General features: G+C 46.4%; 1 protein-coding gene across 1 annotated transcript in view; it reads left to right on the forward strand.

The window, feature by feature from the left end:
• LOC138576842 (vimentin-type intermediate filament-associated coiled-coil protein-like) overlaps positions 1-26,659 on the forward strand; it is a 41,914-nt gene extending 15,255 nt beyond the window's left edge. The window contains exon 2 of the mRNA XM_069649588.1: positions 21,058-26,659. Coding sequence (XP_069505689.1) covers positions 21,058-21,403 — 346 coding nt within the window. The 3' untranslated portion in view covers positions 21,404-26,659. The remainder of the gene's footprint in view (positions 1-21,057) is intronic.
• The last annotated feature ends 276 nt before the right edge of the window (positions 26,660-26,935 follow it).

The following is a 26,935-nucleotide window of genomic DNA, read 5'->3' on the forward strand; positions in this document are numbered from 1 at the left end:
AACCATCAGTCTGATTCTGAGCATTCAGAGGCAAGGAAACTGCTCTCCTGAACACCCATGAAGAACTGCTTGCATCTCTTGACTCAAACTCACCTGCTGTTCTCATTCTACTCTCTCTCTCCTCTGCTTTTGACATGGTCAACCACTCCATCCTCATAAAACGGCCCCATGATACCCTTGGTATCTCGGAGAGGGCATCGGACTGGCTGACCACCTTCCTCAGTGACCGTCCCTCCCAGGTTATCCTGAGTTCTTTCTCCTCACCCACCTCTATCTCCACTTGTGGCTTTCCCCAGGGCTCTGTCCTTTCGCCTTGGATCTTTAACATTTAACTCGCTCCTCTTGCTCACTTTATCTCCACTTTCTCCCCATACTTCCAGTGTTATGCAAATGGAACCCAACTCTTCTTAAGACCACCTTCCGCAACTCTTCTGACCTCCTCTGTCATTCCTGACTGTCTGTCCGCTCCAGTCTTGGTGCATCTCCAATGATCTGTCTGAGCGCCAGCATGATCGAGATTCTTCCTATCGGGACTCCTGTTCCCTATTTTCTTTCTTCGCTCTGGCCACCCTCTATGGGCTCTCCCCCTTCTCCTTCCTCTGAAATCAGAAACCTGGGGGTTATCTTCGCCTCTTTCTCTTTCTCTTTTTCCATACATCCTGGACCTTGCCAACAATGCCCATTTCAAACTCTACCTCCTCCAACGCCCTGGTACACTCTCCAGGTTGGACTAGTGTAACAGCCTCTTCCTTAATCTACCTTCTTCTCTCTGCCCCCTCCAGCTAATCCAGAATAGGGCTGTAAAACATATCCTTGGCCTAAAGCCCAAAGACTGCATCTCTTCAGGCCTAAAATCTCTCCACTGGCTCCCGGTTGCTGCAAGGATAAAATTATAATCCCTTTGTATCATCCATAAGGCTTTCTGGGGCCAGGGATCATGCTATCTGCAACCTGTTCTCACCAAATACTCTCCTTCGAGATCCCTTTCATCCTCCGACTCCAACACTCGGCTTTTAAGTGCTTCCCTAAGCAGAGAGTGGGTGGCTGTTCTCTTTCCTCAGCTGGCTCTATCCTGTGGAATATCCTTGCCCTTTCTCTCCGTCTTGAGACGGATCTCCTCAAGTTCCGCAACACCTTAAGACTTTCCAAAACACACATTTAGACTAACCTGCATTCGACTAAAACAATATACTCTCTTTACCTGGCATATCATACACTGATCTCTCTCTTCTGCCCAACTTCACCCCCTTTATAGTGGGAGTCTTATTTTCAGTTGCCCGTTTGCTAAAACCAACCCAACCATTGTTGACGGAAGCATGACTAGAGAGAAAATGTACGTTTCCTGAGAGAGGGAGGTGGCCTGTGTTTTGTTGTAAAAGACGCTATTTCAAAGGGAAATTATTTTAATTTGCTAACATTATACAGTTGCTCTTTTTAAAAATTGTATCATTTACCTTTTCTAATGCGTTACTTTTGCTTTACTAAGAAAACACATTGTCTTGAATAATCTTATACATTATCTTCTGGAAGAAGGTTTTCATTCCAAGATAGACAGTCTGGTTCACTCATATTGTACTATTTTTAAATAATCCAAGAGATAATGAAGGGTACAAATAGAAACAACGAGCGTTCCTGACATCTTGGCATAATTTGGGAATGAATGACCCCAGATGTTTATATTTGACAAATATGTCTGTAATACAAGGGTCGTGTGCTTCAATCAACACACTGTGGACTTGGTGCTCATTAACTACCTTAAGATAACTATATAGGATAGCAAAGAATCTGGGTGAATTAATCACTAGTGACAACAGCATGGCACTTTCTGAACACGTATTCTATGAAACGAACCAAGCCTTCACAGTTTACTTAATTAGAGCAGTGCCAAGAAACACTCACAGGGTAATTCATAGATTTCAGCGCATAGGCAGCGCACGCGAGCAGCGCAGAGAGGTAGCGTGCGCCAGCATACGCCAGCAGTGTGCGCTAAACAGCATTCTGGCGCACTGCGTATTCATGGAATATCAAAGCCATTTTGAGCGCTGGTGCAGAGAACATCCCTGCAGTGCCAGTCACGCCCCCAAGAACGCCCCTTGCGCAAGGATAAGGCATTGAAATCCCCAATGCAGCGCAAAGTGCCGCGCTAACCCTGCACCAGTTCACAGGGCCGAGACAGTGCATTTGGGGGGTGCGTGGGAAGTTTCACACGCGATAGGCCTTGGGCGAGCGGGGTATGTGTATTCTGAGGGGTGCGCAGGAAATATCACACGCGATTTAGCTGGGTGAGCGGGGTACGTGTATTCGGAGGGGTGCGCAGGGAGTATCACACGCGATAGGCCTTGTGCGAGTGGGGTACGTGTATTCTGAGGGGTGCGCAGGGAGTATCACAGGCGATAAGCCTTGTGCAAGCGGGGTACGTGTATTTTGGGGGTGCGCGGGGAGTATTACATGTGATTTCGCTGGGCGAGCAGGGTACGTGTATTCTGAGGGGTGCGCGGGGAGACTCGCACGCGATAGGCCTTGGGCGAGCGGGGTACGTGCATCTTGGGGGTGCGCAGTGTGGGACCTCCCAGGTGTGCCCTCTTCTCCCCTCCCCAGGCCCTGCAGGCAGCCCACACCACAGGGGACTACCCTGCACCCCAGGCCATGCCCTGCAGGCAGCCCATCCACCTTGGGCATGCCCCGCAGGTAGCCCATCCGCCCTGGGCATGCCCCCCAGCCAGCCCACATGTCACCATGCACCAGTGAGCACCGACTCATGTCCCCCTGCACCCCCACCCACCCAGCAGTGACAGGCACCTACCAGCAGACCCCAACTCATGTCCCCCTGCACCCCCACCCACCCAGCAGTGATGGGCACCTGCCAGCAGGCCCCAACGCATGTCCCCCTGGACCGCCACCCACCCAGCAGTGATCGGCACCTGCCAGCAGGCCACGACTCATGTCCCCCCCCCCCCCCCAACACGTCGTCATGATCCACAATCATGGCCCTCATGGCCACCCAAATCCCACCACACGCCACCCCTACCCAAAGAACCAACCAAGTATTACATCCACCCCACATTGAAATGCCCATTACATGAAACAACCCAAATGGGATGTATGTACATCAACACATGTCCGCCACACACACACAATGGGTGCCAGTGAATGTGAAAACCCACATCGACATGCATGAAACCAATGAGAGAATACCACACATTGAAGTATGAAACAAAAATGTATTCAACACAACACAAAATGAAGTGAATGAAATGAAAACGCAATAATGAAAATAATAAATAAAATGCAGCATGTTCCAAAATGGAAAAAAAAATATGAAATCAGAATCCAAATAAAAATGTGTCCAAAGTCACCGTCCAACAAAGCAAATCCAAAGGGAAGAAATTAGTAAAATCCATTGCTCCATGGTGAAAAATAAAATGACGATAAATCCACTGTTCAACTATATACAAATAACAAATCCAGGGTCCAATAGCCCAACCATTGAAATGAAACCTACAAAAAAAACGACCTAATGAAGAACTATCTACAAAAAGGTGGGGCATAGTCCAAGCGCCCCAAATGAAAGAAAAATATAAATGAAACCTAACACTAACTAACTATTTACAATGGCCGCGGCATGTCCTACGGCTCACTTGCCGATTTCCCGGGCCAGGGCATCATCGAACTCCTGTTGTATATCCTGGAGGCGGGCCTGTTCCATGGCCCCGAGGTTTTGCAGGGATAATGCCATGTCCAACTCCCTGCGAATTGCCTCGAGGCACTCGGCCCGCCTAAGCACCCTGCGCATGAAGTACTCCGCCCTGACCATAGTGAGCCGTGTCTCTTCTGCCCGCCGCTGCTCTGCATCTATGTGCTGGCCCAACAGCTGCCATATGGAAGACACTCCCAATCCAGGGTCCTCCGGCCGATGCCTGCCACTCTGATGTTGATGGCCCCGAGCCATCATCGCTCCCACCTTGAGCCTGCTGCTGCTGTGCCTGTGCCCTGGCTCTTGATGCCTGCATGTCCTCATCCTGCTGGGGTGCAGTTGTTGGTGTGGCCACCCCTCTGGACCTCCGACTCCCGACTGTGGCAGGGATGTGTCCTCCACCAGCCTGGCCGCTGGGTCAGAGGCAGCTCCACAGAGTACCCAGGTGATACATGGACCGGAAGATGGCACGGAGTACGACTGGCGCATAGGGGGTTCAGGTGAGGAGGGGGTCGGAAGAAGGTCCAGCAGACGGAGGAATCCAGTCCTGGTGACCCGTCCCAGTAGGTCGACGCGGTCAAAGAGGCATCCGAGATGACATGCAGTGTCTTCACGAAAACACTACAGGTCACCTCGCATGCCCCGTTGACGCAACGCCATCCCAGCCAGGACAGGCTCAACCCGGTCCTGGATTTCCACATCCGCAGGGAGAGGAAGGCTAGTTGTTGTGCGCTCATCCCCTCCCTGAAAACGGGTCTGGACGTAGGCATCCCTGCTGGTGCGGGATGATGCAGTCACAGGATCGGGGACAGGATTACACACGGGCACCTCCGTGGCAGCCTGTGCTGCCTCCTGTCCCTGCCCCTGGACTGCACCAGTGGAATCCCCCCCCCCCTCCAGACCCTGTGTGTGTCCCTTCCACGGCCTCCTCCTCAACCAAACCCCCCACCAACCTGGATGACTCCGTGCCATCTTCCTCCATCGGACCCTGTGGGGTCTCAGCTACCCCTTCTGCTGCCGAGGAGTCCACCTCCGCCTCTTGGACCTACCCTCGGCAGCTGCGGCCACTCCCCGACGAGATGACAACCTGGGAGGGGAGCTGGGCCTCGTGTCTCCGGCTGGTGGTGCGATCCCTGCCGCTTTGCTCCACAGCACCCTCTCCCCCCTCTTCATCAGTTGGCGCTGCAGACAGGGAGAGATAGAACACAGGCATCAGGGCACTGTACAATGGTCTGATACACATATGACAGTTGTACATGAGTGGCAGTGTCAAACCTCAAACATCGCATCACACTCCCCAACACACATGTCATTTCAACTCGCACACATGAGCACATCAACAGGAATGTTGCATAAGGCAGCACCATCCATACACAAACAGCATGAGCAGCCGAAGGTGAGCCTGACGTCACATGCAACACGGGGAGTGCAGAACACATGCACACACGCCACCAGACCTACATGCATCTGTACATCTCCACCACCTGTCACTGTGATAACATCCCCATCCATGTCACATCTGGCAATCAGCCTCCTACATGTCAGTGTCACATGCAGTCAGTGTCACATGCATCCATGGAGTATCACAGTTGCACACTTGTCAAATACACACACATGCAAATGCACATGGTGCAGATACATGCAGGTGGAAGCAGCATCCATGTTTGACACCACAACCATGCCACAGTACATACACAGGATTTCAAAAATGTGTGCACCCACACCTGCATTTGCCAAGCATGCTTACCAAGACATACACCATAGATGTGTCTCACACATGAGAGGACTCACATGCAGCAGTCTCATTTCCCTGTACATACACATGCATACATGGCCCTACACAGACATATGTACAACCTGGCCACTCCTGCTACACCTCAACATGCACAGCGTCCAATCAGTACACATGTACACTTACCGCTCGACTCCAGACGGGTCTGCCTCTCAAGGACCTGGTGGTGGAGCGCTTGGTGTATACGTTCAGGACCCTCATTTGGTTGTTGGTTAGGCGGACCCTGCACCCCTTGGCATCCGCTGCCTTCAAGAGGCGCTGGGCCTTGAGGGTCCTGGACCTGAAGTCCTACCAGCACTTCCGGACGTGTTGAATGTCACAGACTGCCACCCCCTCCTCGTTGAGTCACGATGTCCATCCAGATCCTCTTCCGTCCTTCATTGTCGACGCGCAAACTTCCAAAGAAGGCATCATACTGCCCCAGGACTTGCTCCACCAGGATACCAACTTCACTGGCATTGAAGCTGGTAGCCCTCTGCCTCTCTGGCTGGGGGTTGCCAGCGGTGCCAGATGGTGTTGTGTCCGACATGGCAACCCCAGAGGCAGGTGTGGGTGGGCAACTGGGTCCTGGGTCCTGGGGCTGGGCTGTGGAGCGATGGTATCCCAGTCGGGAGTCTTCAGTTCCAGCAGGGGTGGTCACAGCAACTGCTCCCATGCAGATGGCTGACGTGCAGGCACCAAACAGCATGGCACGTGGGCAGCAGGCAGGCAGCAGCAGCAGGTGGGAGGGTGCTCGGGGCTCTGCGGGGCAGGAAAATGGCCTTCTGGGCAGGAGCGTGGTCTTCCGTGTGTTGTTGCGTGGCCAGCTTGATACGGAGTGATTTGGCACGTGAAAAAACTGCACGTCAGTGTGTAATTCGAGGAAAGGCCCTTAGCGCGTAAGTGCGTCTGTGACGTGACGCGCAAGGGCGTTTCCCTCAACACAGGTGCATGTTGATTGTACACGTGCAAAAACTGCATGTCCGGGTGTGACTGCGTGCAATTAGAGGAAAGGGCCTTAGCGCGTACGCGCGTAAGTGACGCTGCACGTGTGGGCTGGCTTAAAAGGTACGTGTAGGATGCCATTTTCTTGTACGTGCTTTTTGTGGAGAGCGAGTGGGTGATTCTTGTACTTCTTGTCAGTTCACACGCGATAACTTCACAACGGTTCCAGTTCGTACTCCCTGTTTACTCATACAGCGTTCAATTCTTCTTTTGGTGGGGGTGTTGCCAACGCGCGCACATGCGTCTTTTTCACATTCTTTTTCCAGGCAGACGGTGAGTCGCGCACGCATTTTCCAACTGTGGTTGCCCCCGTGTGTCGCATACCCGTTCAGAGGTCATTGTAGGCTGTGTGTACCACGCGTACGCTTATTTTTGTGTATCTGGGTGCCACAGCATAGTGCGGGTTCATTTTTCCACGCACATGCTCTACCAGGGGTTGCATGCACGTTAAATATTGTTTTCGGGGTGCCTGTGCATTTCATGACCCGCCATCTTCCCCCATGGGTCACAGACAGCCTTGCTAGAGCACTAGGGTACGAATTCCATCTAGTACCCTACCCCTTTCACCCCAATTGCCTAGGACAATTGTTTACTGCAACTCCCATACGCACAACAACAGCAGTGCTATGGTTGGGAGGCGACCAAGCAGTAAGGGAAGCAAAGGTGGCCGACCTCAAAGAGGTGGGCGCAGTAGGGGACATGGCCAGGATGTGCAGGGTGTCCCAAGAGGCCAGTGTGTGGAGGACCAATCAGGGACACCTATGCCCCCCCCCCGAATGGTTCAGGGAGATGTAGCTGATACCATCCAAGCTCAACCCTTGTTAAACCGGCCCATATTGTCAACAGAACCGGCACAGGATGACTGCCAGGCTGACTTCCGTGTCACCAAGTCTAAGCCACGTGTGTCGGTGAAAGTTGCTGTCACCAGGCTATGTGGCTCTGGGGCAGCAATGTCATCTGCTGCCCCAAGTAGCCAGGGTGAGGAGGCTGCAGGGGCAGCTGCAGCTCAATCCACCCCAGCTCCGAGTCTCCCAGCCAGGACAGTGTCGGTCCAAGTCCATCACACTGAGGGTGGTCCTGCCAACATCACCCAGTAGCCAATGCTTGCAGTGAGACCTTTGGTCATCGTGCCTTTGGCAATTTCCAGTGCCCAGCCACCTGCGCTTCTGCCCCTACCAACCAGAGCGGCGTAAGCCACTCAGGGTCCGCACCACCTTCCAAGAGGAAGAAGGGTGCTCTTGCAGTACAGGCTGGGACCCCAGACACGGCTACCCACACTGCCACGTCAAGAAAGCCTAGTTTCAATGATGCAGAAGTAGATGCACTTGTGGGCTATGTGTCAGCCCATGGCCGCGAAATGGTGGTGACTGCAGGGTGCAAGACTACGACTGCTCAACGTAGGGCCCACTGGCAGACCATCGCGGACCACATTAGTTCCCTTGGATTTGTGAAGCGCACAGCTGATGATTGCTCTAAGTGCTGGAATGACCTGAAACGCAGAGCAAAGAACAAGCTGGCTTCAAATCATGCCTCTACTCTGGTGACTGGCGGTGGGTCTCCACCAGAGGAGGAACAACTCACTGAACATGAGTCTGTCGCTGGAACATTCATCACAGAGGATCAGATCCAGGGCGTGGGAGACCTACCAGATCTTGAAGCAATGTCCGGTGAGTGACCATGCATGTGTGTGCAATCCATGTGTATGTTGCTTGGGTGATGTGTTCTGATTGAGTGCCAGGTGAGGCTGTCTAGTCATGACTGCTATGGGTCACCCATGTGGTCCCTCAAAAACATTCACCAGCCTTGTGTTTCCATTTCATAGTATCCCTTCTGACCACAGTTCACTTTTTGCACATGATTAATCCACTTGGCCTTCATCTGTCCTCTTGCCACAACATTTTTCACACTCTTTTCCTCTTCATTCAGCCTGATTGATGAAATGATTACCATATTTACCAGACATTTTTGTGGCCCACTGTCCCAAATGTGACATACGTCTGTCATAGATTACACCACACAATGGCCCACATTTCTTGACTTATTAGGGGAAAGATTTCTACAATCAGGCTGATTGAGTAATGTGCACCTACATATGGCCTGCACACTATCATTTTGGGGTACAGTTTGAATGTTGAACATGACAATTGTATCCTCTCATGTCGAAGTGACCAACCATTGATGTATCCATGTGCCTGCCATCACTGCATCAGTGAACAATGGCTTTGTTGCAGCGTGTGGCACATGTGTGTGTTCTCACTCTTATTTACATGTTTTATTTCATGATGTCCATCTCACATGGAAGGGTGACAGTACTGATTTGCTACCATCTGGGTGTCCTTGTCAAATCTGCCATGGCTATGGTACGTGCCGTCTGTGTGCTGGCATGTGTCATGTATGTGGATTGTCCAGGCTAATGTTTGATGCCAGTGCTATCCAGCATGCAGCACATGTGTTGGTTTTACATCTTGCAGTCATCAATGTGGGCTTTTTCTCTCCCCTTCCAAATCATTGACAGTGCATGCATGCCAGAGTTATTGTCATGTGGGACATGTCATTTATGTACTGGATCTCTGCCTCGTCATGCCTATGTGTATGTGCTATGGTGCTCATGCCTGTTTCCATTTGTTATCTTTCATGTTTTTGCAGATGATGAGGCACTTGATGGTGTTGAGGAATAAGAGATGGTGCAGACCCAGGAGGACTCAGCCACAACCGGGCACCAGTGGAGGACGTGGGGTGGTGGTGGGTGAAAACACATTACTCCAACAGACCATACTGTCCACGGGTGTCTCTGGGTACACCACCGGAGACCTCTATGAATCAGGTGCTGAATTGGACATTGAGACATATGTGCCGTTGCAGGTGAGTGTTTCTGGCAGGGATGCTGTTCTGTCCAACCCACCTGCACCGGGGGTAGACCCCTCTATGGGGATTTCAGTGTTGGAAAGTCCGCCTGTGGCGGTTACGGATGCAGGGTCACACTCCACAATATTTGCTCCTGTTCCTGGGAGAACTCCATCTACACTATAGCAGCACAACAGGGGGCATCGTGTGAAATGATGGCTCGGGCAATGGATAGGGTGGCCACTTCCATTATCCCCCCTGAAAGGCAGATGGAGCTCCAGCAGCACGCAACAGACTCCATTTGCCACTCACACAGGGAGGACATATTGGCGTCCGACAGGGACCGACGGGCTGGACTGTAGACTCTATGCACAGCCATATCTGTAGAGTCACAGGCCCACAGGGAAGCCCTCAGGTTAGAACTCAGGTCCCTCAGAGATACTCTGGGTGAGCTTGAGGTGTCCCGGAGTACAAGGGCAGAACAGCAGCTGGAGCAGCTGACACGTACACCCTCAGCTGAGCTCCAGGCAACCCGTCAGGAGATCCGGGCATTAGGCGAGGCCATGCAGGCAGAAATGTGTCCTACCCGTGAGGTGCTGCATGGGGATCTCCGTACCATCATCCTGCAGAACCAAACCTTTCACACCCGCATGCTTGCTGGCATGGAGGAACATGCCAAGGCTTTGCGTGGGCTGCCTCCCATATCTCGGCCACCTTCTGATGTACCAACAGAGGTTGGTGACAGCGACTGCAGTTCTCCCACTGTAGCGTAGCCGTGCAGGCCATGAGCCCATGGAGGTATTTTTGTTTTTTCTCAACATCCACGCATGTGGGTGTTGGGGTGCACCCTGTACCTTGTCCCTCCTGGGTGGCCTCCCCCCTACCCCCGGTCCACACATGGCCATTTTAGATTATTATTTTTTTTTTAATTCTTTTTTTTTTTTTTTTTTTAACAGTGTGGTGCTTTGTGTGGCTCCCGTATGCATCCACTGTGTATTACAGCTGGGCACATGCAGGCTTGTCCTGTCTTTGGGTTAGATGCTTGGGTTCCTGACACACATACCCCTCCTGCTTCCCCTTTCCATGGGCTTGCAAAGGGTGTGACCAAGTGACAGTAACTTACACAGTGACATTGGGCTCCCATAAGTTGTGTGGACAGTCTGTAGTCAAAACTGTGTATACAACCCTAGTGGGTATTGTTGTAGAAATCTCCACTGCATGGTGGATTTATGTATGGTTCTGCATCCCTGACTTCTTCCTTTATATACATGTACCTTCTTCATGTCTTAATTTGATTTAATGTATTTTGACATAGTGTGTATTGACAAGCTGTTAAACAGTGCCAAATCTATCCCCGGTTTATGTGCTTCTCTTGTTACTGTATTAAATTACCCTCTCATCTCTAATCTCCCTTTGAAAATATCGTAGAGTGTTGTTACCCAGCAGTCAAGATGGACTCAATAACCATGAATCAAATTATTGACCTGCTTCAGGCGCTGAATCTATTCAGGTTGATATTGGAGAGGAGCTATTAAGAACTCTGCATGAGGCTCTAGTACCTGCCATCTTTCTACTAGAGTTTTCTCATGCCTAGGACGGTGGTCGGTCAAAATCTCGGAAAAAAAATCTCGACTAACAATAAGGTCGGAAAAAAAAGACCGAAAAAAAAAAAAGTCGAATTTCTCTTTTTTTAATTATATATTTATTTTGGGGTCCGGGATTAAAAAAAAAAAATGGTAAAAAAATGTTTTTTTAAAAAAGGGGGGGGGCGGGGGGGAACCCCCCCATTTCGAATAAAAAACGTCATTAAAAAAGAACTCGACTTTTTTTTTCGGACTTTTTTTTAGAGATTTTTTTTTCGGTCTTATGACCATAAACCGCCTAGGACATTGTAGATTATTCCATTGTACGGTGCTTTCAGGATCAGAAGGGAATGTGTAATGCATCCCTTTCTCCCTTTGAATACGTTATCCCTTCAGCAATGTATGCATTGAATACAGACTGACCCCTTCCTCTCCATCTTTTAAGAGCGAACCAATGGAGAGCCATGAGACACTGCCTTATTGCAGTAGTTATTCAATATATACATGTGCCCAAATGTACGCAGATGATTCCCATCATGCTCCGAATTAGAAAGGACCCAGATTGAGACAACCAGAACACCAAAACGGAGGCACAATGCTATTGCAAACCCACATGTTCATCTCTTTCTATCCAGTAATCATGGGCAAACACCCTCCGTCATTAAAGGGGGCATTTATGCTTGCCAATTCACTCTCACTTATCCGACAGGTGAGTGCGGTGACAGAGTGACTGCTTTTAGTTGCTTGTGCTATGCACAATCACCCACTTACGTTTGGCCACAGCTCTTGTGCTCTCACACCTGGACTACTGCAATGGCAATATATTTGCCTACTCAGGAATAATCTGAAGCTGCTATGTGTAGTTTGGACCCGTGGATCAGCAAGACCCAGATAGTCCTGTTAGCAGTTGCTCCGGATGGAGCAAAGGTTGACCTGCAAGGCTCAGCCTCACAGAGCATATTGGTTGAGCAGTTATTTGTATTCAAGGCCCTGCACTACATATCTCCTCCGAAAATGTGGTCCGTGCCCTAAAGCAAAATCTGATCTCCCTCCTTTTATACAGAAATACATCAGCCAGGCTTTGGGCTCAGTGGGTCTTGAAAACTGCTATGGTCTGGCATTGCCCTACCTACGTATGGAACGGGACAATATAACATTTCATTAAGGGTGGAAGACTGAGCTCTTCTTTTTTTTTTAAGCCTTCACTCTTCTTGGCTTGTTTGCCACTCTCTATGGGTTCTGCTCCTTGGCACATAAGACATTTGGCTTAACCTTTCTCCAGTGTAGAAAAACATTGACTGTTAATGCCCCTTCCAGGGCAACTGATTCAAATCCCCTAACCCCCGGTGCCAATTTTCTTTAGCAACCACAATGTTGCCTTCGTATTTCCTGGGTGTCCTACCCCTCTCTCTGTGGTTCCTCCATTGTTTCTTTTCTGTCCATGAATAATTCCTTCTTTTCGCTTCTGTTTTCACGCTCCGGGCTGCTAAGCAGCACTAAACCAGCATTGGACCAGCTTTGGAGGCTTTGATGGCGTTAATGTGAAATTGGGCAAAGTAATTGTCTGCTGGTAAACAGTTAATTATTGTCATTCTTTGTAGCATTACATTTGAATCCATTAAACTTCATTCGCGCCATAACCTAATGGGCCTCACTTTTACAAAAAGGAGTAGATTCCACAGGGGTGACGTCCCACGGATGCCCTTTTGTGCAAAATCTGTTCCCTTCAAGCAATTTTAATTTGTACTTTTAAAATACATTTCCAAAACACTTTTTTTGCACTAAATTGTAAAAAAAAAAAAAACTATATGCTGCCCGCCATTAATGCAAAGCAGATACATTTTACAATTAAATCCACCTGCTTTTAGAAGGTCGAAAAAACTAGCCGGATTCCAAAGGAATACATTACTTTTACGGTAGCATGAAAGTACCAGGGCTCTCGTAAAGCCATGTAGTTTCTGAAGGTACAGCTGCATGGGGGACATGGTGATTCCATTCCGTGCCGTCACTCTGCCTCCAAAAACCACAACAAAAATGCATCACAGCACGAAATGATGTTAAGCAGGTGTAGCACTATTACCATTGTCTTTTGCACCAAATCCTAGTCCAGCTAGCGTAGAACCCTGCAGAACACTGCATTATTCCGGAACCAGAGGTGTTCTCCCCACTTGGTTACTCTAAGACGGGATCTCATGTGTGTATGTCTCCCTGTCTTTCCAAAGTGTAATTGCTTATCTCCTGTTGAAGACGTAACTCAATTAAAGTTAAATACGTCGAAACCGGTTGAGAAACCAGAGATGAGGTCGACTTTGGACACCGATGTGACCCATCCCAACCCATGACCACTTGTGCAATCTATTGTGGTCTCTCATATATTGATTATATACTTCTTTTTCTTCTTTCTTTTTAATGAGGACAATAATTAATTGATTGTTATGACTTTATCCTAAAAGGTTTTAGCTTATATTTGTCACTGTTTGGTTTGTATGTATGAATGGCTCACGGACGCATGTGTATGAATGATATGAATTGTATGTAAAACTATGTGTTCTTAAATTTTTCCTGCGATGTAAATGAGTGCTATGATTAAATCATGATTAAAATTCTTATATTTAAATAATGGATCAGGTCTAATAATATTCCTTGATACCCTATTTTCAAAATTGTATCCTCTGGATCCCTTTTTCTGAGATTAGTAGTTATACTAATACCCCGACCCAGAGTGTGGGGTCCCGTGTGACTTTCAGATAAATATACATCTGCATGATGGACATGCTGATTCCATTCCGTGCCGTCACTCTGCCTCCAAAAACCACAACAAAAATGCATCGCAGCACGAAACGATGTTAAGCAGGTGTAGCACTATTACAGTTGTCTTTTGCACCAAATCCTAGTCCGGCTAGCGTAGAACCCTGCAGAACACTGCATTATTCTGGAACCAGAGGTGTTCCGATGGTCCCAGACTTAACGTGGAAAATACTTGCGAGTACTGTACTTTTTGTCTTTTTTTTTACTGACTTTGACCCTTTTCCTGTGTATGTCCCCGGACTATGACCCATTTCATGTAAGGGCTACTTTTTTTTTTTTTCTTGGCAACAAGGCACCTGTCCAAATAGTCAAAGTTCAAAAGTGTAGAGTAAATTACAGCTAGGATGAAAAGGTGCATTCACAGTGAATCCACACTGTTTGTGTCCTCCAGTGGCAGAATAAAATGTTCACAAAGATTTAAAATAAATAACTAGGCGCCCTCTGTCCGTTTAAGCCCTGTTCTCTGCATCAGCTGCTTTATGATGATGCATGTTCTTCCTGCGCCAAGGAAACTTTTTTGCACTGAGGAAGATGAAGCTGCACACACGATGAAATCGATATTCGATGCTGCATTTTACCAGACAGCCAACACATTTCCTCTCAATGGAGAACAGGGCGCCAAGGGATAGTTAAAATTGTGACGTTCGACTAGGTTTTCCTTAAACACGGAAATACTTGCAGCGGACAAGCAGAATGTGCTACAGCACACTTAGCAGAAGGGCCTCTTATCCCCAGTGCCCAGAAGCCGTGTTTTGGGGAAACACCTGTAATGCAGGCATGGTATCAAATCGTGAAGAAGACACAAGTGGTCACAGTTCAAGGGTGTTTATTGAATTTCAGTGGGTTGGTTGAACGCCTACCTAATCCTAAGGTTGGGAGCAAACTACAACAATCAAATAACACAGTGCTAGTGGAGTCTCTGTCAAAATAAAAGGGCCTATACTAATAAACCCATTGCCAATCTTTACTTCTAAATACAAATGTTGTGGGACAGCAATGTATGCAAAAAGAAAAGTGAAATTATATGTCAAATAGTTGAGCAGTTGGCTTCCTTTCCCCATGTTTTCAGAATGGGACAAGGCGGCATGCTCGAGCTTCACACACACTGGATTCTCTGCCACAAGGATACAGTTCAAAGCAAATTCATAATTGGTCATAATTGGTCTCCCTCGTTCGGGCTCAGACTATGTAATCTAACTTTCTAAACTTTCCTCTTTGTATAAAAAAATGGAAAACTTTCAATGGTGCGATGGATTTTGCTTAAACCGTCGCAGGACCACCTCGATTCACTTAATTTCGCATCTTTTACTTTTGCTTCTGCCACTTCTTGACTGGATATCTCGGAGACCTTCAATTGAGCACACGTGTGGTGCCGTACCACTCAGTCACTCGTATTGTAGCTTTCTCTGTTAAAGTACAAACATCCATCAGCAATTAAGCTTTCCTCGCGTCTTTCATCATACGTGTTACAATCTTCGTTCTTGCTCTCTAAATGTTGCCACTTGCAACCTTGACTTCAATACAGACTGGTCTTGCATCAGTCTCCCCAACTCACTGGCTGTGTTGATCTCTCTGGTGCTGTTTTGATCCTGGAGCAAAGAACGGTACCACAGCGGCTGCTGCTCCTCCCCGACTCTAGTCAGCCATGCAGGAGGGCCCCTGGTATCGCACAATGCAGGATTCTTCAGTCTGATTTCCTGGCTGTACGATTTGTAATCTGAAGGGTTCTAGAAAGCATCTCCCTCCTTGCGCACACTTCTTGCTTTGCCGTCTTTCTTCCCTCGTTCAGCTGTCATATGAGAATTGCTGTTCCTTCGTGTGCTTTACCTCGCTCGGAGTGTGCTCTCATGCTCTGGCTTTTATCAGTGTATGGAAACTTGATGGAAATCAGGTGTGAGTGGTTAACAGTAATTGCCTGACCATAATAGTGGGACATGTCGGGTACAATGCTCGGTGTGAGTCTGTTTTCTCCCAGAGCGGGCTGTCCGTCTAAAAGTGTTGGTGAAGGGGAAGGGGGCAGGGTGCTGGTAAAGTTCCCAAATATCCTACTGGGTAGGGTGGGGTGAAGGTGTTACAGGGAGGGGGATACCGCATCTCGCCATTAGGTCTCCCACTCCCGAAGACCGCTCACCGAGGTGATCCTCCCGCACTGGCCCACCTCCAGGAACTGGATCCAAAAGTGATGGCTTTGTCCTGGCCACCTGGATGACAGATCCCTGAGGACTAGCGGGTGAGACACCTTCTGGTTTCTCACACACCCCTCTGGTACCAACAGGTAAAGATAGCGTTTATTCTGCATGGTCACGTTCCGCCTTGACTGTTTAGATAAGTGCATCCCATTTAAACTATAGTTCTTAAAACGTTTTTTGTATTGAAACTCTGCTGTGTACAAATGGTGAGTGGGAAAGTAAGCAAACTGCAAGCAGGTATTATGTATACCCACAACGTTTTGATGGCCAACTTCAGCTTCACCCAGCCCAGTTTGAACCAGTATAATTACCGTTTGCGTGTCTTTCCCAGCTATGCGACCCACTTTAAATTTACATAACCTTTAAAATGGCTAGTGCTGAGTCTTGTCATTATGGTTGTAAATTGAACCACAGTTTATACCTTGCAATCAAGGGTATTGTAGTGGAAGTAAAAACCGTAGTGTTCCACCCTGACTGGCTTAGTGTTTTGCAAAATAAAGGCTGGTAGTTCTGAAAATTCTAGTTTTAACTTTAACAAAATGAGTAAGGAAAATATCAATTTTGTCTGCTTATGTGATCTCCTCACGTCCTTGGGAGTAAAATGTACAAACTATGCAGATGATACCCAGATAGTATTCAAGCTCTCTGCGGTATACAAGGATGATGTAGACTGCATTTAATAAGTCTTTAAAGCAATCCAGAAATACATGACCATGAATTCCTTGGCTCCAAATGACTCCAAGACCGAATTAACTATCCTAGTAACACCACATAGATTGAAAAATCTAGACGCACAATACAAATGTTTTACGATAAATGGGAATATTATACCAGTATCTGACTCAGTCAAGACACTTGGAGTCTTTTTCGACTCTCAACTCCTTCAAAAAGCATGTTTATTTTCTAAAATCCTCATGTTCATACTATATCCACTTGCTGTGGCAGATTAGCCCATATTTATCAGAAGCCAACAGGGCGCTGATTGCGGCAGCCATAGTGAATACAAAATTGCACTATTGTAATAGTCCTTTGTTGGGTACATCTCAAGGAAATATTAAGGAACTCCAGGTGTCACAAAACAGAGCAGTTTGTGCCTTTTGTGGACTTGATTGTCGATCACAGGTCTCGGAATTTCACAGGAAACTGCACTGGCTTTCCGGCTGAATAGCGCATCCAGTTTAAAGGTGCTGTCGTGGTGTTTAAATGTTTTGTGGGTGAAGCACTGGGCTATCTTCTAGAGTGAAAAGAACCCCTGTTCGGCAGGCTTATAACAACAGGGTAACTCTAGATCAACCACGCGTAATCCTAAGAAAGATTGGTGGAGCAAGTTTTAATGCCTGGGCTCCTACTTATGGAACTCGCTTCCACTGCATATTAGAGGCTGTGTATCTACTCTACTTTTCAGAAAACGTCTAAAAACATCTATTTTTCGTAAGAAACTGGATTAAGATAACCACATGACCATAGGCTTTCATGAGGTATACATCCATCTCCTTGTGTGCGCTTATTCACACACTTCTGCTTTGTTTCATGTCTGTGTGCCATGTGAGCGCCCTGAGGCCTTTGAGCGAGTGGCTCAATATAAATAATGTTTAGATAGATGGGAAGGACCGTACTCCTTGTGCGAGTGGAATATTTAAAGGTCCTCCTGTGGTGTGATCTGCCTGGTCCTTTGTAAATAAAGGAGCTTAATATTTAAAGCCTTGGCCTCATCCCCTAGTTAGATCTTTAGCCTCTCTGTTTTAGAGAGGCCTCTGGCTTCAATCGTCTCAGCAGGGGAGAGTGTAAATGAGTTGGATTGATTGTTGCCATGTTTCGTGTGCTCCCCTTATATTGCTGATGTTGACTTTTAGAATGCAGTTTATGGCTGCACTTTTTCTGGGCTTTGCTACATTGAGGAGGTTATCAGGGCAGTACTTGCATGTTTTTTTTCTGTCATGGCCAGGTAACTTCTAGCAGGACTTCTCTTTGACAATCGGAATACCTGTGCATTTTAGGAAGCCAGCATCTTATTCGGGTTATGGCTAAACCCTCCCACTTAACAGTTTTCCTCCTTGGAGCAAGTCATCTGCTTTCACCCACTTCCTCACGCATGCATGGAGCACATTGGATGACCAGCGCAATCGGCCAGAACATGCAGAGCCGAGCTCCAACAAGACACGTCTTGCTGCCCTGTTCCCAGACCGAGGGCTTTGCCCACGACACTCACACCCGCGCTTCAATTAGCATGCAGCATTCAAACGACTTTGCAGCACTGACTAGTGTTCTGAAAGCTGCCTGGTCTGATGAAGCGCTGGTTACTTGTGCGTGGGACAACTTTGCTTCAGATCAGCACGAGTAACCCATCTTTCAACAAAGACCCTTTCATTAGACCTGGCATGGGCAACTGAAGACCGAAGCTGCCAAAGCCTCGCATGCTTGTAGCTGTGCAGATTGGTATAAACCCTGCAATGTAGATACATTTCTTTCTAAGGGTGAGTAGTGTGACCAATTAAAACTGCATAGCCCAACTTCCATTAGCACCCAGCATGGAGGAACCAGCCAGTCGGGTGGCTAGAAATGCGGGTCAAACCCTACAATCTCAGCCCATGTTCCAAGCCACCTGACGGCTGGTTCCACCGGCTGCCATCTTCCTACCCACCCTCCATCCCCTTATTTATTTTGTGTCCATTTGCAAACCCACCTCGCAACCCCACTTACCTGTGTGTTGCGGTGGTGCCCCGCCTTCCCTTTCTCCACGGTGACCATTTTAGCACAGCATTTTCAGTCATTGAACAGGGCTGAAAATACTTTTTTTGTGTTTAGCACCCCAGGTTACCGCTTCGCTCGGGCCATTAAATTGGGCTACCGGACCGTTACCTCACCCTCGCTCCCCCATTCCAGCAATTGGAACAGGGGCTTAACACCACATTATTCGCTCAAAAAGGTTTCTTATTGAATCACAAAACATGTTTCAAATTATGTTCCCATAATGCGCTTTGCTTTTATGCAAATCGCCAGGATTGCGTTCTATGAAGAGATCCTGTATAGTGTGTCGTGGACCAAGCGCCTTGGCCCAACCCTCCAAGGATGAAGTGGTTCCCCCAGTAAATTTTCCCCATTTCCAGCCCTGTGGATCACCTACTGACTAATCAGCTATAGCACAGCTGATACTAATATGCCTAAAGGAGGTTGCCGCTACTGTTCCACGCCAGGTGGAGTTGAACAAAGTTGGGTGATCATTTTGAAATGGCATACAAAACATGTGTTTCTAACGTAACTCATTTAAGACTTTCGTGAGTTTGCTGTTAACTGGGACAGAGATATGCATCCAACTGTACATAGTATGCAGTACGCCAAGCTGTTAACAGGTGTAGCTGTGCAGCCACCTACTCTAAGCACAAATCGCCACAAGCGCTGTGTGGGTAAAGGTGTAGTTCCACCACCTGTTCACCTGTAGTGTGCTAATACCATTTTTTGACAGAGGCTCAAGATTCATTAGCAAACACATAAGTGGCCAAATTTCCATTACTAGTCAAATTATACCCTTGTACACCCACTGCAGGAGTTTCTCTATAAGCCAAGCAATAGCCATCTTCCCTCGGTACACTAAGTCTTCAATCCCAGAAGATAAGGTTCCGATTTTTCTCCATAGTCACCTTCCTCCCTGGCTGTTGGAAAGGTGACAACAGCATTGTAACTCTGTTCTTTGTGTTCGATTTTGATGCTGTGAACAAAAATGGGAGGGAATGTTGGCAGACTGCTGGCAGATAATCTGCATTGCCACGATTCTTTGGATGATTTTCGTTTTTCTCTTTGTTTTTAGTTTTCCAAATGCGATCAAGCTGAATTGCTCCTCTTTTGATTCAAATGGTAAACTGTCATTGTGTATTTTCTCACTAGTGTAGTCCAGGCCATGAGCTCATAGACTGCAGCGGAGCTGGTTAAGAAACGCACTGGAGTAGGAACTGTTATTTTTAAAGTGACACCCTTTTTTCAAGGCCCCTCTTGACAGCAAATTCAGTTCATGTTTCAATGAAAATAAAGTAGTTGAAACAAATAGATAATTTGGTTCAAATTGTATGCAAAGGGAACAAGAGTAGGAAGTGTCCGAAATGGCACATATTGGTGTGTGGCGCACTGACTGTCTGATCTGCACCCTGCAAAGAAGTCCAGGAATGCCCCAAATTTAGTAAAGGGCATTACTTGGTAAGTGGGGCGTCTGACTGTATTCGCAACGTGTCGGTGCGGTACTTTGGTGCCATTTATGCAATGGTGCAGAGGTGGAGGCACAATGAGCAGTACAATTGGTTTTCTTAATTACCTGCAGTGCACAAATGCGCGTCCCTAATTACTAATCAGTATGACAATGTTCATGCTAAATACGGATTTGCATATTCTGGTGCAATAATAAACTGAAAAGCACATCTACTGTGTCAATGCAATTGGTGCTGTTTTCCCATAGTTTACATTTTGAAATTCTGAGCATAGTTGGCGGTAACTCGCAAATGTCCTCTTTGTGTATAGTGCTCTGTTACTTCCTAGATAGGTTTTAACTTTCTAAATCACATGCATACCTACATACATGAATGCAGTACATTGTCACATGCTCTTGTGGACGATCTTTATTAAATATCTCCCTGGCTATTAATGTATGTGTGGTGCTCTTGCAGCACTTGGGCCATGTGGTCTCTTTTACTTGCAACCGCTGTAGATCATTCTGATGGCTGAACATACCAGGCTGCTGGCTAAATGGTATGGACTGTTCCTCCTAAAACCCTTTTTTCTCTCATGTCTGGTCTATCCTGCTGACTGAGCTCACTTCCTTATGTCAATACTCTTACTCCTTCGCATTGCAATTGGACCCATTGCCAGTCTGTTCTGTAGAGAATGTGGATAGACGTGTATTGCTTTAGTTTATTGAAAAAAAATACACTATTTTGGTTTACCGCCCCTGGAAGCAGTAGATATAAGAAAGTGGATCCACTGAGAAAGTCCATCTTTGGAAGACTTATTTTATTGGGTAAGTAACCTGTGCATATGCATATAGTGTTTGTTCCTTTTGTTCCCTGTGGTGGACTAGAAGTCCTTTCTGATGTCGAACAAAGAGCACTTGAAACAGGTTATGGTAACCAGTTGACACATTACTTATTCTATGTGTTTATTTTTTAAATATATTTGCAGGGAAATTTCGGACCTCCGGGAAAAGTTCATGCGCTCAGAGGACACGGTTCAAAAGCTCCTGGGGGTTATCAAGGAGAAAGATGACGTGATTTCCCAACTGAAGCACCGCAGCCAGTTACTGAGTAAGATCTGCCAGAGCCGACCTCTTCTGGACAGCCTACTCATACACATGACTGAAGGAGAGCGACTGGGAGTTTTTCCGGGAGTAGAGACGGGGTCCGTCTCTCCCGTAATCTTCGGAGTGCCGCAGAGCAATGGCGGGGTCAACAGCAACAATTTCACCCTGTGTGAAGATGACGGTGAGGACCAAGAACTGGAAAAGACCCTGTTTGGTACCACAGTATGAGTGGTGTTCAGTTTTCTCTTCTTTGGACACTAACTTCGAGATGGGAGTACTCTGAGGGCTGTGCATGCCCAGTAAGGTCCACTAATTGTTGGAATATACGTCTTTGAAATGGTTCAGTGCCAGTCCCTTCTGTGAGGGGTCATCGATCCTCAGCACTATATCTCTCCGTTACTCGGTTTGCTTATTTGCCATTGCCTGTAGTAGACCGACTCGTAGCGATGAGTGGTGTGTGCCTTGTGTTGTGCTAACTGGCCCAGTTGACAGACTCATTGGGTCTCTTGTGAAATACCGTCTCTCTCTTTGCATGCAGGATTTTTTTATTGTTTCTTTTATTGCCAGCAGCCCATGAACTGTTTTTAAAGATGCTAGCGGATTTTAAAGGTGGACAGACTTTTTTCTTTTTTTTTTAAACGTGCAAATAGAATTAATTGTGTCTTTGTTTGTTTGTCTAGGACTATAAACTCAAGCATTTGAGGAGCTCTGGTTGAGCCACCTTTAGAAATATGCAACTTCATGAGTACATATTCCAGGGGATTAGTGAACTAATTGCCACAATTGATATGATCCCCACATTGTTTTAAAAGGTCCTATACAACGCCCAACCTCAGGTTCATAGGGCCAGCTGTCCTGATGCAATTACATGCTTAGTGCAAAGGAGGGCCTTGTTAACCCATGAGTAGTTAAATAACTGAAACACTGTTGCTGCCAGCTGTGATCTGTTTTAATATCTTCCCATTAAAATTGGTGTTGTAATCCTCCTAGATCCTGACAGTTGCCCTATCCCTCAACCAGAGCAGCCAAAGGGAGACAGTAGAGCCCTCTATCGCTTTGGTGCAAACTTCTCAGGGTCTGTCATGAACGTATTGAGAAATGCAGCGTCCTCATAGGACGTCTCGTTCATGTCTGGGCACCCCTACGACCCCATGAACAGTGTAGGCTCTCTGTCCAGCCACACAGGCCAATTGGGACAGGGACCCTCACTTTGCAGCAGCTACCAGGTAAGACTCTATAAACAAGGACACTCTTCCACCATTGAGAAGTCCTATGCTCTTAAAGGCCAAATATGCAAAGAAACCCCATTGTATTCAATATGCCTACACTCTGTGTTAATAATAATGATCTGCGACAGGAACTGTTTGAGGCAATATGCAGATTATGGGGCCAAAAAAAACCTTAAGGTGACCACCTATGGTGTCTGTTTTGGATTAGAGAAAAAGTAATCTGTCCTAAGGTTTTTTTGGTCCCTTGTTACTGGTGGAGTGTGTGTGTGGTGTAAATAGTAAGAATCTTATGTGTTACTATTTACAAAATGCAACACTTTCCCTCACTGAAAACATGGCTGGGAAAATCTATTTCTATTCACCAGTGACATTTGAAGATTTAAGACTAGTCCTACTATCCCAAAAGTATGCAGCTGCATGACATCTTGAATCATGCCATCGATGGTCAGCTGGACAGTATAAGTGATTTATGGCTGTGCCTTGCCTTTTCGTCTGTCTGAGTGTACTGTATTATTTGGCTACCTGTACTGTAAACGCACATTGGTGCCTAGATAGTTCAAAGAGGTGACTTCCTCGAATCCAGAAAGTGGCTGTGCATTTTGTGATGACAAGAAGAGGCACAGCTATGTATCGGCGATTTACAAAAGTTGCTTATTAGCGAATAGCTAAAACACCACGGGTGGTATTAAACCCCTGAGTGGCTGGTCTGCTCTGCTTTCAGACAGATGAGGCGTTTTATATAAACGCACATTGACCCACCCATTAGGTATATTTTGAGAAGGAGTGAGTGTCTGTGATTGTGAATCCCCATAATCCGACTGCAAAACCTGCATTTCTAACCGGACCCACGGCTTAAAGAAACTAAATCATGCCAACGGTCGTTTCATAGTCTTGGGATCTTGCTATGTGGGACTGACTGTCACTGAGTGAATGTCAGGGCCGTTGCTGAGCCTTTGTTTAGGTGGGGTACGATGGAGCTCCAAAATATGCTGATGCAGAAGGTGACAACTCACACCCCACCCAGAAAGTGTTTGAGTTTAGAGGGTCCTCTCTGAATGTTGGGACAGGTAGGGCAATGTGTCAAGGAGGACGTCTAGATTGTGACCGTCTGCACGAATTTAGAGTTTTCTATAAAAGCTGAGCCCGGTAAAGTTTGAGTGAGTTGTTTAGTGCTTTATTACATCTGCTGCTTGAGGGTAAATGTGTGGACAAAGCAGACAGAATTGAGGTCTAAGATGCTGTGTTACATGTGCCACATTAGCACCTTGCTTGAATGCAGGGCTGAGATGGGCATCCATATGTAATGAGATGCATGGGTAGGTCAACTAGAGCTATTTGAGCCCAAGGATATGGTTAGTGTTCCACACGTGGGCATCCTCTGAAATGTGGCCTGAACAGGGTTGCTTGGAGATAACTGGGGCAGTATTACGTGTGCAAAATGAGTATCTACTAAAGCCTGGTTGGTAGAATGAGATCAGGCTTTTCAGACAGTATCTCTGCTGTGCCACATTTGAGCGCCCTCTCTGCGTGCAGCTAGATAGGGTTGGGTGGTAAACATAGTTTGACTTGCAATTGCTGCTAGTGTAATTGACCCTTCTCTCAAGGGTGGCTGGAGCTTTTTATTAAACAGTTGCAGGCGTTTCATTTTCATCAGTAAGATGATTAATTGGTTACTTTTGTTTTACTTCCTCAATATTTAAAGCACAGGTTCCTATTTTTACACTTTCTCTTGCACTATTTTTAGAGAGCCGAAAAAGACGAGGATTTTATGGCATTTTGGTATTGCACACATCACATTGAAGCTAATTTGTACATGCACTCTAATATTGTGCCTACAGATATATTTTTCCTAAGCACGCATGTCATCAGACGGATAGTCTGCATTCTGATGTGAGGAGTAGGTAGTGTAAAAGTGAACCAAAAAACATTAAACTCCCGTGGAGGTTCTATTACATTTGTACCCGGGGAAGGGCGCTCAATTTGCTGGAACAGCAGGCGAGAATACACAATCCCTGCCCGCTGTTCCAGCCACCCGAGGCCTTTCCCCCGGTGGTGCTTTTTTTTTTTTTATTGTTCTCCATGTTTGTGGAGAGGCAACAGGGACACAGTCCCTGTTGCTCCCCATCTTAGATAACCCCAATTCCCCTTCCCTCCACACCAACTTCCTGTGGGAACAGAGCCATGCGCTCCTGTCCCCGACGCTCCTCCCGTCTGGCCGCCATCATTGAAATGACGGTGGCCATTTTGGAACATTCCGTGGCTGTCGTCATACATTTTCCCCTGGGAGATGAGCTCGCGCAGCACGTCTCGCATCCCAAGCTGAGGCCCAAGCTTTGCTCGGCCTAACAAAGTTCAGGCTGGTGGGCTGTTAAACTGTATGCCTGCCCCCCCCCCCCCCAGTCGAGTCGTGAAAGCCATAGGATTCCTTGCTACTTAGGAAGTATCAGAACGGTGTCTCTGGGTAATGTAGGCTGATGGTAAGCCTACATATTCGTAAGGCCTTCTTTGGCTGCTTGAACAGATTTAATCACAGGTCCAGCAACATAAGTGAAGTGGGCACTATATCCAATCTGATATTATGCTGAGCTGTTCTTAATTTTGTTCTGCATTACCTAGCACTGGATAGGATGTCCGAAAAGTGCACAACCCTTTGTTTACAGCAGTGACTTCAGTCATTGTGTACTAAAACGACTAATCCATGTTTACAGAATGGTTGTGCGTCTAACTGTGTAGCCACCAGCCAGAAATGTTTGTGAATGAATGAAACTTGTGGATGTGTTCAAGTTGGCCCACAGGGAGGGTAGCCATAGGTGATGACAAGATTCATGAGTTAACAAGATAGGCATTGTAAAAAAGAAAGTACCCAAACGAGAAACCAAGCCACCCTGAACAAAAATAGCAACGGAGCTACAAGTAAACCGTATATATTTACATTCTATTTGGGTCACAACTTTTATTGGGACGGCTATTACAATCCGGTGGCCTAACTTGAATACCAGTGTTATACAGCAACGGAATATACACTCCTCATTGTGTGTCGTTCCAACAGATTTATGCAGGTGCCCAGGCGAGACAAGGGCCACATTGGGACTCAGGCATTTATGGTAGATATATGTAATAATACCCTTCTCCTCCCCGAGGTGTTATCTACAAAGCCTTAGGGGAGAACCATGAATACGCGTGGTGTCTCATGGCACCTCCTCACGCAGCCTTATGTGCCTAAGTATAGGGGTTTGTCGAATTTTAAAATATGTGTAATCATCAGGAATTATATCTTTTATCTTGAGCTAAAAGTCACGCTAGCTTGCTAATGCTGTGCTCAGCTAGTATCTTCTGGCTCTGAGTTAATGGTTTATATATTAATTAAAACTTTCTTTAATTGCAGCCTATGCCATACAGATCATATAGACACATTCAAGTCCTGTTCGTTTTGTTATGCTGGTTACGTATTTGCAAAATAAGACTTTCTATTGCTTATTTTTGTTTTTTTGTTTTTTTTACTTTCCAGTAGCTTAATTGTACCTCTTCGAACCAGTGAATAAATGTCAATTTTTTCGAGGAAATGGAATACCCGTCAGGTGTAACTTTTTCACTATTGCATTTTGTAGTTAAAACAAGATCCATTAGGATATTCTTTGTAGCTTTTAAGGTGTTTGAGCCCGACGCAAATGTTCCTTCTTGAAACTTGCAGGATTTGTTAGGTGCATATTAAAGTCATGGCCATGCCTCGCACAGGTTCTAAATTAAATACTAGGCACAAAATGTTGGGCAGTTTATTAAACACCAGCGAGGACTTCCTTTATAAACATAGGCCAGTGTGTAGGTAGAAGGCCTCTGAATTGTCCTGGAAATACGCCATTGACTGTTACAAATCCAACATGCCTACTTTCTAAAGCACTGCTTAACCTGCAAGATCTTTAAATGTGCTCCTGAAAACAGAAGCCAGTGTATATGCAACAATATGTTATGACACACAGCTTATTCTTATCTATATCGCAAAGAAGTATATACATATATAAATATCTATTTTAAAATGCTAATATTTTGTATGAGATTATCTTTCTTTTAAATCTCACGATTGTGAGAAAACAAGTTCCGAAGCATTCAGCTTGCTTGTGTTGTGAAACAGAATGGAAAAAATAACTGTTAGCCATGGAAACTCATACACCTCTTTTTTGTAATGGGATGTAAAATGTTCCAACAAAGGTTAAAATAAGTGTATTTTTCATCAATAAAACTGAAGTTCACTTTTGAATGTTGGACCCGGCACAGTCTCGATGTGTAACATTCTAATAAGTAACTGTTTTCTATTTTTTCTAATAAGCTGGTATCTGTTTATATTGAGGTCTGTCATTTGGTTTACATTCACATTTACTTTTGTCCATTTTGGTTGAACGTGGTCATTTTGCGCTCCTTTCAGAATCAAAGTTAGCTTATTCAATTCAATCTAATGGTAAAGTAAAAAGTGGACACGATTCCACTTGAAAGTGAAGATATGTAAATAACAGGTGGTCCCTGCTTACACCGAGTG

The sequence above is a fragment of the Ambystoma mexicanum genome, chromosome 1p (assembly GCF_040938575.1).
Source record: "Ambystoma mexicanum isolate Mex_15411 chromosome 1p, UKY_AmexF1_1, whole genome shotgun sequence".
Taxonomy (NCBI): Eukaryota; Metazoa; Chordata; class Amphibia; order Caudata; family Ambystomatidae; genus Ambystoma; species Ambystoma mexicanum.